Source organism: Ursus arctos, unplaced genomic scaffold, assembly GCF_023065955.2.
Source record: "Ursus arctos isolate Adak ecotype North America unplaced genomic scaffold, UrsArc2.0 scaffold_6, whole genome shotgun sequence".
Classification (NCBI taxonomy): domain Eukaryota; kingdom Metazoa; phylum Chordata; class Mammalia; order Carnivora; family Ursidae; genus Ursus; species Ursus arctos.
In genome coordinates this window covers 25,025,941-25,045,520 of record NW_026623078.1, presented here as the reverse complement: position 1 = coordinate 25,045,520, position 19,580 = coordinate 25,025,941, and the positions used below count along the sequence as shown (strand labels likewise).

At 39.8% G+C, this 19,580-nt stretch overlaps 1 protein-coding gene across 1 annotated transcript in view; it reads left to right on the top strand.

Moving 5' to 3' along the window:
- CPA6 (carboxypeptidase A6) overlaps window positions 1-19,580 on the top strand; it is a 409,345-nt gene that overhangs the window by 381,724 nt on the left and 8,041 nt on the right. The window contains exon 12 of the mRNA XM_057307941.1: window positions 15,577-15,779. Coding sequence (XP_057163924.1) covers window positions 15,577-15,779 — 203 coding nt within the window. The remainder of the gene's footprint in view (window positions 1-15,576; window positions 15,780-19,580) is intronic.

Sequence of the window (19,580 nt, the reverse complement as noted above, 5' to 3'; positions counted from 1 at the left end):
AAGGAGAATTATTTTTGTGTGAGAACAAACAAATGCATAATTGAGTGGACTGAACAATTTATAATTTTATTTTTTAAATGAGTCTCATTTAAAAAATGTTTAAGGTAAAACATTTCAAAAATGTTGGGGGCTTACAGTCTATGTTGATTTTGCCTGTTGGGGTATTTTGATGGAAAATTTGACACCACTGAATAACTGGGAGCCTTTTAAGGGAGAAATAATTAGAAGCTTTTAAAGCTGGGAAGAAAATGATCTCTGAGTGTCATTTCAGCAGTAGCGTTAGCTGAAGGTTAGTCAACTGCAGCAGGACCATAATCCGCGAGGGACAGGCAAGGTTGGAGAAGAAAGGCACACAAGAGAAATGTGGAAACAGCAGTGTTCACTTAGATCTAGATCACTTCTGCACCAGCCGGACACAGGCCATGAAGTTCAGAGGAAACTGAAACCATTTCCGGTAGGAGCGACTGGTGGATAGAGGTGTCATCTACCAAGATTTGGCATCTAGTAAGAGGTGAAGATTTGGTGGAAAATATGAGTCCGCTTTTGAGCAGTGGATTTGAAGTGTTCGTAGACACTTTGGGGGAGACGTGCAAGAGGTAACTGGATATAGACTTGGAAAAATGAAAAGGGCCTCGTCTGAAGGTAGGTGCTTGTGGGGCCTTAGCCCATGGGAAGCAGTTGATGCTATGGGCACAGATCAGATCGGCACACATGAACGCTGGAAAAAGAGTCAAAGCACAACCTGAAGCCTGTGCATACCCTTTGGTCTAAGCATCCCATTTCGAAAACACATTAGAAGGAAACAGAAAAGGATGCTGACCACAGTGTGATCTATAATAATAAAAGAGCACGGCCCAGGTATATCCCTGGGAAAAACATGCAGTGTGAAACAGAACAAGGTGCTGTGAGGATGGCAGGTGGCTCTGTGGGCTGGAACGGAGGACGACTGGAAGGACTGGTGAGAGATGAGGCAGGAGAACTTCCCAGGGTATCATGCATGGGGGCACGCTGAGATTCAGTGCTGTGCTGAACCTTACAGGTTTTATAAACAACAGGGCAATGGTTAGATTCATATTCATTTGATGAAATTTAGGAAGCCATAAAAATAGGTAAGAAGTTCATTTAAAAATAATAAAAAGCTGATGATACTAAGTCAAATTTGGGCTATATAATTTTTTCACTGTGATTACAATTTTATAAAATATATTATGATTTTATATGGACATGTGATAGAGGTGTGTATGACATATACACATTTAGATACTAACGGGGAAAAAAGACTGGGAAAAATAGACTAAAATGCTGGAATTGGAGGACTAATGTTTTTTCGTCTTTTAAATGTTTTCTAAACTTAATTTTAGAATTCCACTTTAAGGAACAAATTTACCTTTAACAGTGTGTACTCTGTATTTATTTTTCCCAAGAAATCTATAAGTAGTTAGCTAAATGACTAATCACGTGACATGATTTTTTAAAAGATGCATATTGAAATGAATCCCAGAGATAAATACTATTTAAATGTATGATCTTGTTGCCACTATGAGACATCAAGTTAGGCCACCCGACTGCGTTACGGAGAATTTAGCAAAACTCAATAGAGCCATGGGAGTCACTCAGCAAGTATTTATGGAGCACCTAATATATGCAGGTACTTTGTCTGGATGTGTCTTCAAATTGAAGAAAGAGTTTGTAACTTTCTTCTTCAAATGTATTTTTCTCTATGTTTAAATGATACTTTAAGTAACAACATATTTTCTGACCATCTAACTTGGACCTATTGCTATTTTTAAAAGACAGAGAGAAAGAATACAAATTTGCAGAATATGGGTAAACAGGCAGTATTATACATTCCTGTTGAGAGTGTGAATGAGTTCAACTTCTGGGCAAGGGCATTTGGCGGTGTCTTCCAGAATTAAAAATACGCGTTTTTTAACTGAGTAAGTAATTCTCCTTTTAGGAATTTATCCTATTACTATACTCATATGTGTGGAATATAACATATGTACAAGGATACTCATAGCAGCACTCTTTATAATAACAAGAGATTAGAAGCATCCCAAATGCCCATCGACAAATGACTAGTAAATTAGGCTACAATTATACAGTGAAATAGACAGAAACAGCCAGAATTAGATAGTTATTTTATGTATAGAAAAATGTCCAGGATTACACACACACACAGAGTTAAACAAAGCAAGATTTAAGATTCATGTATATAAAGGATACTATTTGTGTTAAAAAAAAATAAAACTGGCTTTTTGCTTATAAATGCATAGACCAATGCTGGAAGAATACAAGGAGGTAGTAAAAGTGATTGCTTCTGGGGAAAAGAAATAGATGGCGAGACAGATGGAGGGAGCCATTTACAGGGCAAAGCCACGTACATCCATTGGCCATTCTAAAACATTAAAAGCAGTAAAAATAAGTCAACATTGTTGTCTTAAAAAACTAAAAATTTTAGCTGAAATCAAGTTCCAGAACGTACCATTCAAAGCACTCTGTCTCCTTTTCTATTATTTAGCTTTTTTCTTTAGCTCGGTTATAATTTAGTAAAACACGAGGGAGTGGTACCAAAAGAAACAGCTCATAAGCTTATAAGGAAATCCTACTCTTCTACCTCCATCCCTCATTGCCCTCAGTCACCACTCCCACCAAATGCAGTGGGGTGGGAAATGTCAAAAGAGTTCCCACTTAATTACACATTGCCTCATCTAGGAGACACCAAACGCACTGCCCTCTAGTCTTCTGGTCTCCCCATCATCTCTCTTGGTATTCTCCTAGAGGGGTTAACCGTGAAATAGATTGAGAGGAAAAACTCAAGTTTTACAGTGGTTCAAACGTTTTACGGAAATTGTTTTCTTTTGTCGAGAGATAAAAAGTGTACATCAGCAAAAATATTTTAGTATGACATATTTCATTAGAACACAGTATCTTTTCTTATACTGGCACATATTTGGAATGAGGTCATGGCATGTCATTCTAGCCTGTGTAATTCTGAAAGAGAGATTCCCGAGTAGCCTTCAGCAAGTTCCACAACAAGAAAATAGCACTTATTCATCTCACTCACCTCCCCAGATTGGGAATGCACCTTGGCAACAATCAAAGATAAAGCGTTAATATGATACAAACCTATGGATTCCCTTTTCATTTGTTCTTATTCTCAGGTGCAATTCTTACGCTCAGGTACATATTTGCACGTATTTTAAGGGTGTACCAGAAAGGTAGAGAACAACGTTGTTGTTCAGGCTCTTGTGCAATCTCTTAGCTTTTATTACAACCTTAAATTATAATAAAATAGACCTTAAAATGTAAAGCACAAATGGAATCTCGATGTGCCAGACTAAGAAGGACCTTGCTAGAGGGCAGACTGATTCACTCAATGAACATTTATTGAAGCCCTGCTATGAGCAAAGCACAATGCCAGGCAGATATTCAGTTCTTGTTTTTTTGGGAGCTAGCATCCAGTGAGAGAGACCTCATGTAAACAACCTGCTGTGATTTGAGGCCTGAGTGTCACATTAGCAGAGGAGACAGGAAGGAGAAATTCCGGCTGGGGTCAGAGTGGGAAAGTTGCAGACAAGTGGCTCGTCCCCCACATATCCAGTTGCCACTCTACCAATTACCAAAACTTGGTGGCTTAAAAAAAACACAAATTTATTTTCTTACAATTTTGGAGGCCAGACGTCCAAAATGGACATCACCGGGCTGAAGAACCACACTGCCTCAGGAAGCTCTAGGGGAGAATCCATTTCCTTGCCTCACAGCTTCTAGGAGCCGCCTGTTTTCTTTACCTTATGACCTCTTCCTCCACCTTCAAAGCCCATGGCAGAGCAGATTCCCTCTCTGACTCAGCTTCTCTTTGCTTCTGTCACATAGCCTTCTCTTCTGTCTGTAACCAGATTTCTCTCTCATACAATGCTTATGATTACAATTAAGACCTACCTGCATAATCCAGGATAATCTCCCATTTCAGGATCTTGATCACATCTGCAAAGGCTCTTTTCCATAAAAGGTAACATTCACAGATTCTGTGGAGTAGGACCTGGCAATCTTTGGGGACCATTATACAGCCTACCACAAGGTGTTTAGAGGGAAGGCCCCTAATCCAGCCCCTTTATCCTGAAGGCTATGGTGAGCCACTGGAAAGTTTCAAGCATAGGGATTACATGGTAAGACCTGTATTTCAGTAAAATTAATTCAGGATTTCTGAGGATGTAGATGAAAGAAGAGGCTGAAGTCAACAAACCTCTCCAATAATTCAGGACAGCTTTGACAAGACAATAGTAGTTGGGTTGAATGTACTGGAGAGAAATTAAGACCGTGGCATCAAGAGCTGTTTGCAGACTGTTGGATATAATAAATGATTTCTGATTTGGGCATTCAGGTACCATACACCACAATTTATAATACAAGAGGAAAAGCAGATTGGGAAGGGAGTTGGAGGACCTTAGGCAGGGAGGGAAGTTTTTATCAAAGAAAAAGTCTGCTCTGGGAATGAAACCATTTACTGGCAAACTAAGTTTTGAATTGCAATCCATTCTTGGAGACAGCCTCTAAGAACAAAAACAGAAGTCAAGTAACACAACTTTTAGTACTAAATTTTATTCTCACATCCTTAGAACAGAATCTAAGGACGTTCAGGAAGAGTAATTGTGTAATTACGTTAGAATTTGTTTTCATCTGGACTAGAACCATAAACTAGCAATGCTGTAAAGAGTCTTAGCAATCTTCCTCAGCCAACGGTTCTCAGCCCCCTTTTCCCCACTGCCACACACCCAATTAATGGTGACAGCGCACCTCCAGGGGTTAATTCCAAGCATACCTACCACTCTAATTTACCTCTTCTCTCCCCCATTATAAGAGTATATTAGAATAAATTAAGAGTTATTTATCACAACTAAACTGATTTTTTAGTTCATTAATTTTGTAGCCTGTAACTAGCTACTGTAAGACAACCCCCACAACTGATAGCAACACATTGTCACATACTGCACGAGAACCACAGACTAGGGTCCCTAACCCACCCAGGACAAATGCCGCCAGAGCAGTGACTTGCCTGTGCCTGAGCTCATTGGTAGTATGGTTCTAAAAGGAGCCCCGTCTTGTGATTTTCTCCTCCTTCTCCATTCTCTCTCTATAAAGGCTATCTTCCACCTCATTTTACCATCCAGAAGGACTAAGGTTCATAGAAGCCACAAAACCCTTATTTTTTTTGTCCTTTATTTTTTTAAGTAAAATTGTATTTTTTCGAGTTCCATGCATCTAGAGTCCCACTGAGTCTCTGCTATTAGAGTCTCCCCCAGGGCTTCTAATCCTGCCTGTTCTCCCTCCCGCCTTTGCGCTCTGTGCACAGTCTGCACTGCACACTTTACGATGGTATTATATCCTACGTTGTCTTGTCCTCTCTAATTTCCTTATATGTGCACTTCTTGTCTCCTCTCTAGATTTATGAGGTCTTTGTAGAGTTTCGCATCTTAATACTCAAAAACTAAAGAGGTGATGTATGGTATGGAAGTTACGGTGAAGTGTTGAGAACAGAGATGTGCGCTGTTTTATTGGGCAAGACTAGAAATCTCTTCTTCTGCACTGCAGAGATCTGTTATATATGCTGCAGTTGTTCTGCATGGGAAGATGGGGAAAGAGAAGTTTGTCTCAGCTTCAGAAACAATATATTGGCTCCTGTAAACTAAGGGAAAACTAATAACCTTTGGCTTCTTCTGCTTCTAAAACCTAAAGAGTGATGGGTTTGATGCTTCTTGTTCCTTTTCCCTAGAAATATTTTATCATCGTTTCCTGGATATTAAATCTTTTTTTTTTTTTTGGTGTTTTTTAACTTGTTTTTTTTTTAAATGCTGTGTCGTGGTGCTTTAGCCTTCTGCTATCTTGATTTTTTTTAGTACATCAGATATTTTTGATCAGAATCTGTATAATTGAAGCTAGATGTGGACAGCACTTTTCAAATTGTGTATCCAGCACAGCTACTTAAAATCCCAAAGGGACTTACGGTTCAATAATATTTGTGAGCTGTTTCTTTGCATCTTAGTAAAGCCTGGATAGTGCCCCCAAAACACTATAAATAAAATTAGATTGTTTTAGTGGTTTTCTTTCCACCTGACTTAATTTATTTCCATCTTAGAGGTCTCGCTATTCAGGATTCTGGTTTTATTTTTTAAAGGCAGTGTCGGTATAAGAGATGAGTAAGGCAAAAAATCCCACAAAAACACTGGCATAAAGAATTTTGAATGTGATATTCCATTCTGCTGCTGAATCAATACTTAATCTGTAGTAAATAACATTGGCAGAATGCCAATCCATAAAATAAACCATAAAGTGCTATAGACTATTCCAGTGCCTAATGTGCTTCTCAGGCAAACAGCATTAAATCAAGGTATGGCCCTTCTCAGTATTATACAGTTTAGCTCCTATATGATAATTATTAAATAAAATGGTTTATTTTTTATGCACCCACTATGGGTCAAACATTGTGCGAGGCCCAGTTGAGTAGGGAAATACATAAGCATAAATTTTAACACGCAATACAAAGTTTTTTGTGTGTTTTTTTATAATAATTTTTATTTTGTTATGTTGTCACCATACAGTATATCATTCATTTTTGATGTAATGTTCCATGATTCATTATTACACAATACTAGGTTTTATGACAAATGCAAATAAAGAAGAGTGTTATGGGTGCCTAACCCAGCTTAAGGCATTGGAGAAGATGCCAAGAGGAAGTGGTCACTGCGTTAAGTACTGAAGGACGAATAAAATCAGACTGTGAGGAAAGGAGATGCTTCAGAAAAAGGGAACAGCATGTGCAGTCATAATGGCAAGGGAGTACAGACCCTCAGGAAAAGGACCAATATTTCAGTGGGAATAAAGGTTTAAGGCAGACTGACAGAAGGTAAAAATTTTAAGCAGGTCAGCCAGAAACAAACCATGAAGGAACTTATCCCATAAGCATCTGGTAGAGGAAGGGAGCATGGCTCTCTGAATTCCAAGGAAGGAGAGAACTATGTAACCTTCAAACTGTTACAAAGCCATGAAAAGTACATGAAATTAACTAGTCACTGGCTAAATACCAGTCACAGGCCTATCTGTACAACAATAGGGCAAAAATCACCAACTTTTTAAGACAGGAAAAACACAAGATAAACTATAACATCTACCACTACCAAATTCAAACCTTTTGATTGCACTACCTCTTTGCCTTTAAGTGGTAGTAAGATTTCAGAAGTTTATCCGGAAGCCGCCACTGAAGGATTTTAAGCAGCAAATCAGATTCCTGTTTTTAGAATAAATAAGATCAGATTTATTTATATTACAAGGACATTGAGAAGGCTGAATTCAAGATAGGCCAGACTGAAGGCAGGGAACTGTTCTCATAATTTAGGGGACTAATGACAAGAGCCTGAACTTTGTCAGTGGAAGTGGTCATAGAGAAATTTAGCAGATACAACCAACAGAATTTGCCTTCCAATTGAATAGAAGAAAACTTCTAAGATTGCTCTGCCGAAGTTCTGACATAGGCCACTAGAAGAATGAGGGAAATGTAGGCTAAGAAACATAGCAAAAGGTCAATTTGGTGGGTGAAAAAGAGAAAGATGATTTCATCTAGGGACATTTTGAGCTTTCAGAGCCTCTGAGACAAGTAGGTGGAGATGTCCAGAAGGTTATTATAGACATGAGTTTGAAGCTTGAGATAGACATTCAGGAGTCACGGCCTTGCACTAGATCCCATCAGGCTTGCCTACTCGAGAATATCGTTCCAGCTTCTGCCTAGCTGGCCAGACACAAGCAGAAGCCAGTTCCGACACTTTCCATCTACTTTGCTGGCACCATTCACCCTGTCGCAGCATTCCCCTGCAGACCTGTTCCGCCCAACCCAATCACACCCAGCAGGCAGCCTTGGTGGGGACCAGCATCCCCCCTCAAACCCACTACCACCCCACCGGCACCAGGCAGACAGTTCCAGGCAGGGCCAGCACCCCTCCAAAGTGACTCCTACCCTAGGGTGCTAGGGAGCCAGCCCTGTCTACCAGCATGCCTGTAGCAGTTGTGGCCAGGTCTCTCATCCAGCCTTGCGGGGAGCTAACCCCACACACCAGGAAGCCCACAGCAGCTACAGCTGAGCGTCTCGGCCAGTTAGTTACACCAGGAGCAAGCCCTGCCCGCCAGTCACAACAGGAGAGCACATGCAGCCCACACCGAAGACACCCAGGAGTGCCCAGGGAGGGCGGCACTATGGGGCCTCACAGCATGCCATGTCCATAAGGCCACCTCTTTCAAAACCAGGAGACATAGCTAACATACCTAATACATAGAAAAAAACACAGACAAAATGAAGCAAAGGAGTATGTTGAAAAGACAAAACAAAACAAAAACCTCAGAAAAGAACTAATCAACCTGATCAATTAATGGTTACAAAGGCCCTCACTTGACATGAGAGAAGAGAGGGTGAATTATGTGAGAACTTCAACAAAGAAAAACAAAATATATAAAAGAACCAGAGATGAGGATTACAATGACTGAAATGAAAAATACATGAGAGGGAATCAAAGCAGATTAGGGGATGGAAAAGAGTGAATCAACAATCTGGAAGACAGGGTAGAAAAAGCACCCACGCTGTACAGCAAAGGTTGTTTTGTTTGTTTGTTTGTTTGTTTAAATGAGGAGGGAGAGGTCTAAGATAGCAGCACAGGAAGACCCCGAAGTCACCTCCTCTGTTGGACACTGAATTCATGCCGGCATAGAGAATAATTCACCTGAAGAAAAACTGAAGGCTGACTGAACAGCGTCTGCCCCACAAAGGAGAGACAGAGGCATGGTAATGACAGGCACTCCAGCCCCAGTGCTACGAACTTCAGCAGAAACGGATGTCACTGACAGGCCCCACCTGTGGATTCACCAACTGGAGCAGCGAAAAAACAGTTCAAAGGGCAACAATACATAAGTGAAGGAAACCCATCTTCCAACCCTAGGACATCAGCCAAACAATGAGGGAACCGCTTAAATCCTTTCTGACATCAGAGCTGCTGGCTAGTGCCATTGTTTACATTTCCTCTCCACCTAGATGGTACAGGTGGAAGCAAGATCTTAGCACTCTGGCTAGCCTGCCAGCACAGCAAGCCCTAGTCCACACCACCTCCAGTCCTCCCCCACAAGGTGGCTCCCATATTCACACCCATTCCAGCTCCAACCATCCCACCAAGGCTACTCTGGCCTGCACCCACCCCAGCTGTAGCCATCCCACTGGGGCAGCCCTGGCCCAGATCACCCTGGGCCCCACCAGCCCCACAGGGCAACCCCAATGTGGAAAGCCTTGAGACACCCCTGGCCCATGCCCCACCAGCTCTAGCCATCCTGCCAGGGCACCCACATGTGGAACACCCAGGACACCCTCAACCAAGCCTGCTCCAGCTGTCCTGCCTACAGTGCCAGGCACACACAGGTGGCACAGGGGATATTCCCACACAAGGCTACACCTTCAAGGCTGGGAGAGGTAGCTGTTTTGCCTAATTTATAGAAACAACCATGGAAAGGCAAGTAAAATGAGACAGAGGAACATGCTCCAAAGGAAAGAACAAGATAAAACTTCAGAGAATGAACTAAACGAAATGGAGATAAGCAATTTACCTGAGTAAGAGACCAAAGTAACGATCCTAATGATACTCACCAGACTTAAGAGTGGAGGAACTCAGCGAGAACTTCAATAAAAAGAAAATAAAAATAAAATAACAGAGTTGAAGAATACAATAACTGAAATGAAAAATATGCGAGAGGGAATCAACAGCAGATAAGAGGATGCAAAAGAATATATCAGCGATCTGGAGACAGGATAATGGAAAGCACTCAAGCTGAACAGCAAAAAGTAAGAATTTTTAAAATGAAGGTAGGTTAAAGGACCTCTAGGACAACATGAAGCACTGTAACATTGGCATTATAGGAATCCCAGAAGGATAAGAGAGAGAAAAGGGGGCAGAAAACTCATTTAAAGAAACAATATCTGAAAACTTTCCTAACCTGGGGAAGGAAACAGACATCCAGCTCCAGGAAACACAGAACCCCAAACAAGATGAACCCAAGCAGGTTAACCTCAAGACACATAATAACTAAAATGTCAAAAATTAAAATTAGAATCTTAAGACCAAAATAGAAAAGCAACTACTTATACACAAGGAAAACCCCACAAGGCTATCAGCTGATTTTTCAGCAGAAACTCTGCAAGCCAGAAGTGCGCAAAAGAAAGAAACCTACGACCAAGAATACTCTACCTAGCAAGGATATCATTCATAACTGAAGGAGCAGTAGTTTCCCAGACAAAAGTTAAAGGAGGGGGCACCTACATGGCTCAGTCAGTTAAGGATCTGCCTTCAGCTCAGGTCAGGATCCCATTGGGCTCCTTACTCACCAGAGAGCCTGCTTCTTCCTCTGCCGGCCGCTCCCCCTGCTGGTGCTCTCTCACTCTCTCTCTGACAAATAAATAAAATCTTTTTTAAAAAATAAATAAATAAAACTTTAAAAAAATTCATAACTGGACAGCTACATGCAAAAGAATGAAACTTGACCACTCTCTCACACCATACGCAAAGATAAACTCCAAATGGATGAAAGACCTCGATGTGAGACAGGAATCCATCAAAATCCTAGAGGAGAACATAGGCAGCAACCTCTACAACATCGGCCAAAGCAACCTTTTTCATGACACATCTCCAAAGGCAAGAGAAACAAAAGATAAAATGAACCTGTGGGACTTCATTAAGATAAAAAGCTTCTGCACAGCCAAGGAAACAGTCAAAAAAACTAAGAGGCAGCCCACGGAATGGGAGAAGATATTTGCAAATGATGCTACAGATAAAAGACTGGTATTCAAGATCTACAAAGAACTTCTCAAACTCAATATGCAAGAAACAAACAAATCATAAAATGGGCAGAAGATATGAACAGACACTTTTCCAATGATGACATACAAATGGCTAACAGACACACGAAAAAATGTTCAAAATCATTAGCCATCAGGGAAATTCAAAACCACACTAAGATACCAACCTTACGCCAGTTAGAATGGCAAAAATTGACAAGGCAAGAAACAACAATTGTTGGAGAGGATGTGGAGAAAGGGGATCCCTCCTACATTGTTGGTGGGAATGCAAGTTGGTACAGCCACTGTGGAAAACAGTGTGGAGGTCCCTTAAAAAGTGAAAAATTGAGCTACCCTATGATCCAGCCATTGCACTACTGGGTATTTACCCCAAAGATACAGATGGAGTGAAGAGAAGGGCCATATGCACCCCAATGTTCATAGCAGCATTGTCCACAATAGCTAAATCATGGAAGGAACCGAGATGCCCTTCAACAGATGACTGGATTAAGAAGTTGTGGTCCATATATACAATGGAATATTACTCAGCTATCAAAAAGAACGGGTTCTCAACATTTGCTGCAACATGGACGGCACTGGAGGAGATAATGCTAAGTGAAATAAGTCAAGCAGAGAAAGACAATTATCATATGATTTCTCTCATCTATGGAACATAAGAACTAGGAAGATCGGTAGGGAAAGAAAGGGATAAAGAAGGGGGGCGGTAATCAGAAGGGGGAATGAAGCATGAGAGACTATGGACTCTGAGAAACAAACTGAGGGCTTCAGAGGGGAGGGGGGTGGGGGAATGGGATAGACTGGTGATGGGCAGTAAGGAGGGCACGTATTGCATGGTGCACTGGGTGTTATACACAACTAATGAATCCTGGAACTTTACATCAGAAACCAGGGATGTACTGTATAGTGACTAACATAATATAATAAAAAAACATTTAAAAAAATTTACAGGAGTTCATCAGCATTAATTAAACTGGCCTTATAAGAAATGTGAAAGGACTTTAAGCAGAAAAAACCATAACTAGAGTAAGAAAATTTTTAAAAGAAAAAACTTTACTAGTAAAAGCAATACATAGTAAAGGTAACAAATCAATCTTACAAATCTATTATGCAGGTTCAAAGACAAAAGTAGTAAAATCAATTATATATAAAAAATTAGTTAAGGGATTCAAGAAATAAAAGATATAAAATATGATGTCATATACATAAAACATAAAGGGGTGAGGAGTAAAAATGTAGTGCTTTTAGAATGTGTTCAGGGGCGCCTGGGTGGCACAGCGGTTAAGCGTCTGCCTTCGGCTCAGGGCGTGATCCCGGCGTTATGGGATCGAGCCCCGCATCGGGCTCCTCCGCTATAAACCTGCTTCTTCCTCTCCCACTCCCCCTGCTTGTGTTCCCTCTCTCGCTGGCTGTCTCTATCTCTGTGGAATAAATAAATAAAATCTTTAAAAAAAAAAAAAAAAGAATGTGTTCAAACTCAAAACCATCAACTTAATACAGACTGCTACATACTTGGGATGTTATATATGAACCTCATGGTGACCACAAACCATAAACCTGTAATAAATACACAAAAAAAGAAACAACCCAAGCATGAAGAAAGTGTAATCACAAGGGAAGAGTAGAAGAAAGGAACAGAGAAGAACTACAAAAACAACCAGAAAACAATTAACAAAATGGTAATAAGTATATGTCTATCAATAATTACTTTAAGTGTAAATGGTCTAGATGCTCCAATCAAAGGACATGAGGTAACTGAATGGATAAAAAAAAAAAAAAAAAAAAAAAAAAAAAAAAAAACCAGACCCGTCTATATGCTGCCTACAAGAGACTCACTTCAGACCTCAAGATACATGCAGACTGGTGGGAAAAGATGCCATGTAAATGGAAGTCAGAAAAAAATCTAGGGTAGCAATACTTACATCAGACAAAATAGACCCTAACACAAAGGCTGTAACAAAAGACAAAGAAGGACATTCCCTAATGATCAAGGGATCACTCCAACAAGATGATATAACACTTATAAATAGCTATGCACCCATCATAGAAGCAACCTGATTGTATATAAAGCAAATGTTAACAGACGTAAAGGGAGAAATTGACAGTAATAACATAAGAGTAGGGAAGTTTAACACCCCACTTATATCAATCAATAGATCATCCTTACAGAAAATAAGTAAGAACAGTCACATTAGACCATGTGGACTTAACAGACACATACAGAACATTCCATCCAAAAACAGCAGAAAACACATTCTTTTCAAATGCACCTGGAACATTATTTAAGATACTAGCCACTATGGAAAAAGAGTATGGAGGTTACCCAAAAAATTAAAAGTAGAAATGCTATATGATCTGATATTCCACTTCAGATATTTACTCAAAGAAAATAGAAATGCTAATTTAAAAAGATATATGCACCCCTATGTTCATTGTAGCTAGAAAGTGGAGGTGGGGGATGGGCAAAATAGATGAAGGAAATTAAGAGATACAAACTTCCAGTTATGAAATAAATAAGTCACCAGGATGTAATATACAGCATAGGGAATACAGTAGGTAATATTGTAATAACTTTGTATGGTGATCACTGATAACTACACTTATGGTGAGCTTTTCCTAATGTATATAATTGTCGATTCACTATGTTGTACACCTGAAACTAATATAATATTGTGTGTATAACTATACTTCAATTTACACAATTTTAAAACATATAAATAAAAATGTAAGAATAATAAGTAAATATACACACACACACTTTGGACATTATTACTCTAGTGTTGCTAATAAAAAGTCAGATGTGAATCTAATCCTTCTTCCTTTTAGATGCTCTGCTTCTTTCTCTCTGGAGTTGTTTCCTTTTTTTAAATTTCACCCTACTGTCTCAAAGCGTTGACACATTTCCCCTTTCTCTCTCTTGTTTTGTACCCGATAAGTCCATTCACTCTTTCGATTGTGGAAAAATTTCAATTAGCAGTTCTTCAAATATTTAACTTTTATTTCTTTCTCTGTTAATCAGATGTTGACACTTCCTCTATTTTTCATACCCCTTTAATTTTTCTTTCATTTTTCCAGTTCTTTGTCTCTTCTTGATGCCTCCTGGGAATGGTTCAAAACATATTCCATCTCATTAATTCACTCGTCAACTGTATTCTTTCAACCCATGAATTCAGTTTTTTATTTCTATTATATCTGACTGGTACTTTTTTATAACTTCTTGTCTCTGTTTAATGTTTCCAATGCCCTTCTGTATGCCCTTGAGAATGTTTATCAGGATTATTGTAAATCCTTTTTTCTCTGGCTCATTAGTTCTACTCCCTCTGGAATTAGTTGTTCAGTCTGTGATCTCTCCTTTCTGGTGCTTTACATTGGTGATCTTCAAATGTCTCTTTATTTGTCCTATCCCTTTCAGAGTATCAGCTATCGTTTTTATATTATATTCTGAGTTCCATCCATATCCCACTTACTTCTAAGGCATGTCCAGAATTAGACTCAGAGGAGGAAAACCACAATTGCTGTAAATTTCCCATCTTAACACTCACCTATAACACAAACTAGATTTAATGTCCTCAAGATTTAGCCTGATATGACGTGGTTATCTTTTCATATTAGTAGAATTAGACCATGTCACAGAATCACCAAACATCTTCCATTTGTTTATGGGAAGAGACAGTTTTCTAGGGCTGTCAGGAAGGCTAATAATGGCCGATAGCAAATAACTGTAGAAAATGTAATTATCAATGGAAAAATGTCTTAGAAACTTAATACTTTGTGATGGTTACAGTGAATGTAATTTTCCTTCTTTCCCTTCATAGACCTATAGGATATAAAGTTTTCCATTCAAAATTATTAAAATTTAGTTTTGAGGATTTCTTAACTGAATTGTTACTGACCACCAAGATAACTAGAGAAGCTTCTTGGGTTTTACAAAACCAGTTTGGATATTGCTTATCTACAAATAGAATAGAAATTGTTTTGGCATCTTTTGTGGAACTGTTTCTGCCTTGCCTTCATGTTCCTGATGTATCAATATTTGTATCTTACCAGACACCTGTGCAGATGTCTAGCCTTTTCTTTTGATCTGACATTCACTTACTTAATAAATATTTGTTGAACACTTGACATACTATTGTTCTAGTTGCCAGGAGCCCAGCAAGAAGGACGCAGTCCCTGCTTTCACAGAGCGTTAGAGTTTAACAAGTATCCAGATTGAATGTAAGTCTATTAGAGCAGGGAGTTTATTCTGTGTTGTTTTTCCTCGTATACCAGGCACCTAGAACAGTGTAAATATTGGTTGAATGTTAAGCAGGTAAATACTGGACGCTAATTACAAGTGTGTTGAATGTTACGGCGGAAAAGTGCCGGTATCATGGAGTATGGGAGCCTTACCTTATCTGGGGGATCATATAGAATTAGGTCTCCCACTGACAAAGCCATCCTTTCCCGAGTGGTTTATGCAGGCTCATGTACACAATCAGCACCTATTTCCTATTCAGGCCACCCTCCTATTGTGCATGGAGGCTTGAACCACCTTGGATGTTTCAGTATTGATTTCTGTAAATGAGAAGTTAGATGAATTGCTTAATCATACCATATGTTTATAGAAACAAAAGAAAAAATCAGTGTAACAATGCTGATTTGTGTTTCTTGCTTCTTGCCTATCCACTCTATCCCCCATTTTCTTTTCTATCTTGTAGATGAAGGAGCTTCTATGCACCCTTGTGATGATACATACTGTGGACCTTTCCCAGAATCTGAGCCGGAAGTGAAAGCTGTAGCCGCTTTCCTCCGAAAACACAGGATGCACATCAGGGCTTACCTCTCCTTTCACGCATACGCTCAGATGTTGCTGTATCCCTATTCTTACAAATACGCAACAATCCCCAACTTTAGCTGTGTGGTAAGTACTTGACCTTGTACATGCGTGTCAGGCTTTATGCTTCTTTTCGAAAGCTGTAAGAGTTCTGAGTAGTAATGATAATAGCAAACACATATTGTGCTTATTCCAATAAGCATTTTGGACACATTAACTCCTTTATTTTCCATAATCATATGAGGTAGGTAACTATTATTTTCCCCATTTTACAGATGAGGAAACTGAAACCTAGGGAAATTAAGTAATTAGATGCAGAACGCACAGCTACTGAGTGCCATAGCCAGGATTCAGCCCCAAATCTAGCCCCAGCCTTGCCACTTTGAACCACTGTGCTATGCCGCTTCTCAAACACAAGCATCTCAAACCAATTTACATTCTCACCACGGGTGACACAGAAAGTTGTCAGGATGGATTTGATTAGTATTAGAGCTTCGGTCACCTATGCAGGGCTATAATTAATTTTACTGGGTAAATGATTGTTCATAAATTATGGTCTGACTCTCATTAATTAAAAGCAAGTTTTAATTTATAAGCGCTATTTGCTTAATGGTTCTAAGTCTCTGGGCATGGATCTGACAAGTTGGTGCTAAGAATGAACAGCCCTTCAGGCCTAAGGTTACTTGGCAGTGAAAAAGCAGTTTCTTTCTTCTTCATCTCAGAAACCCAACAAGCTGTGCGCTGTAGGGCAAAATTCCTTGTAAAGTGAGTCTGAGTCAGAGCCTCTAGCACCTTAAGGTCTATAAATTCAAAACCAGGTCAAACTAATATACGATGTTCGAAATGAGGGAGAGGAAGAGAACAGTGACTGCGAAGAGGTACAGCTGTTGATGTTCTATTCCTTGGCCTGGATGCTGGTCGCATGAATGTCTGTAATTTGTGATCATTCATTGAGCTATAAACCGAAATCGGGTATATTCTTCTGTATGTATGTTATACTTGAATTAAAAGCTTTGATAAAAGAGAAGCGTCCCCTTTCTTCCTATACCTTGAACTCTAAATCTTTCACCAGTTGGTTGGAGTTGCAGAAATTCCTGACCCAGATGTCCAGGACCTGGAAGGAATGGAGAACATGAGGTGGTCAAGAAGAAGGCCTGAGGGAAGTCTTCTAGTCTGTCCAAAAGAGAAACTTTGTTCTTGGCATCCCAAGCAAGAATTCTGAGCAAATTCTCTCTTGAGAAACTTTGTAAAGGTGGCAGTTCTTGTTAAGAGTACAATTCTTCAGCTACTATGTGGGTCAAATAGGCTTGTTGTTGTTGTTGTTGTTGTTGTTAACCTGGCACCTTAACCACCCTGTATCACACAATGCTTCTCCAGGCAAATGATCAGCCCTTTCTAAACTGGGCACAATGTCTATTTATATTCTCACAACCAATTATATGGACTATGCAACATATTAAAATTATTACATGAGGATGTTCTCCATATTTTGAATTTAGCTTGTTACCGGAAGTTAAGCCTATTTTCATTTTGTCTTGGACTGGAGGAGATGGTATAAAGAGTAGATCAGTGATTCACAACCAAGGATGACTGCCTCCCAGACACACCTAACAATGTTGAAGACATTTTGATTATCACCACAAGGCTGGAGGATGCTCTTGGCAACGAGTGGATAGAGGCCAAGGATGCTGCTACAGACCCTACAATGTACAGGACAGCCTCCCACGGCAAAGAATTACTCAGTCCAGACTGTCAATAGTACCGCTGTTGAGAAATCCTGTTACCAGGTTACATATACGCTAAGTCGCTAATGCCAGGATTAACATTCTCGGAAACTAGGTAGTCTCTGAATGTGAACCAGAAACCATTCAATTCTAATAAATTGTTCAAAAACATTCCATCAATGTGTAGGAGTCTGTGTTTCTGCTCACATTTTTAGGTCATTCATTAACTTGCTTTAAATATGGAAATATTTGAATAAAAAATATATTCCTTACTTAGTTGAGGTTCAATAAGTGAGGCCTGGGTCCTTTTGGACAATGGAAAAGAGAAAGCAATAAAGAAAGGAGGAATTGCTTAAACTCTTTTAAATAGGTGTCCAGCGACACCACCCTGGAAAATAATTCCTAGAAAATTTTATGAAGTTTTCACTTTTTTGTGGAATGACCCTCCCCAGCCCTCTTATCAACATCTCCCTGGGCCTGACGGAAGTACCATGAGCTCAAAAGGCTAAAACTGCACATATGTTTTGTGTAAATAGGCCAAGTGGTTGTATTTTTTCTTTCTTAAGAGATTTTTGGGGGTAGTTTAGTCATCCGAAATAATGAGGAACAAAAGTCTCTTCACCAGCAGAACACAGTAATCTTCTAAATCTAGAAAAACCTGCCCTTGCCATGGAATAGTGCTGAAACCATTGGAGAAGATGTTAAAATCTCAGAACATTCTCCACAAAGGTATCTTATTATGGTGTTTACATGCCTTTTCTGTTGGCTCCTGAGAGGAGAATGTCATCATCAGTGAGATCAATAATAAATTGTCTGCCAGATTCTGGAGGCTGGTCCTTTAATATCCAGAGAGAGTGGCAGTGGCTACAAATGCTGCTTTATGCATCTCTGAGGCGACTGAGGACAGCAAGCCAAAGCTGGGTCCAACACACAGCACCGTGTTGCCCGGAGTACCTCAGCTGATACAATAAATGATTTATAGGCCAGTTGAAATGGGAGAGTTGTATACTGGTTTCAGCATACTTCTTTTCCTCTCACAGGTCATACAATACTCCTCTAACTCCTTTTTGGGATTAATGCTGTTATACCATTTGAAAATGTTTTGAAGTGTAGCCAGTAGCATTTTAGTTCATGATAGACTATTCACCTTTTCATATTTTTATTGTGTTGATAATTTTTCCGATTTTTGGCATTGACAGGTAGAGTTCCGCCTCAAAATGTCTCCATCTTGGCAGTACCTGAGCTCTGTCGGAGGCGTGCGTAACTCTAGATGTCAGGGAGCATTCTGGAAATCTTCTTCCCGTTCCCGTAGGGATAAATGAATCGCATAAGAGAAATCACTCTTCCTGAACTAAAGGGTCTCTTAATTGATCCAAATGTGTTTTAAATACCTTGTACATAGCCACTGAAGTGTGTACTTAAGGATCAATAAGATGATCTTGATATTCCTGCAGAGCTATGCTTATTCAACATTCATGCGAGAAGTACTGAGCACCTGTTATACACAGGCACGTTGCTAAATAATGCATACGTAGCTCTGGAGAAGACTGGCATGGGCTCTGCCCTATCGAGCATTTTGTAATTTACACAAACAAGTGTCTGTGAATGAAAGTGAAGAGGACGGAACACTAAATCAGCATCAGAAGATATGGGTACTTAACTCAACCACTCCGTGCTGGGTAACCCCAGGCTGCCGATTTGACCTTGCTGAGCCTTTCTTTTTTGTCTGTAAAATGGAAATATTACTGATCACTGGCTTGGTGGAAGGATCAATCAAAGGAAATAATGTGTTCTAAAATATTGGGGCGCCTGGGTGGCACAGCGGTTAAGCGTCTGCCTTCGGCTCAGGGCGTGATCCCGGCATTATGGGATCGAGCCCCACATCAGGCTCCTCCGCTATGAGCCTGCTTCTTCCTCTCCCACTCTCCCTGCTTGTGTTCCGTCTCTCACTGGCTGTCTCTATCTCTGTCGAATAAATAAATAAAATCTTTAAAAAATAAATAAATAAATAAATAAATATAAACTGCAGCATGTGACAAGGAATATTATTACATTATTAAATATATCTTTTACCTAATGTGCCCAACCTTGCTCTCAAATTGAAGACGGATAGGGCCCAAACAACATGCCAGTGTTTCCAAAGGTTTCAGTGCAATGATGTAAA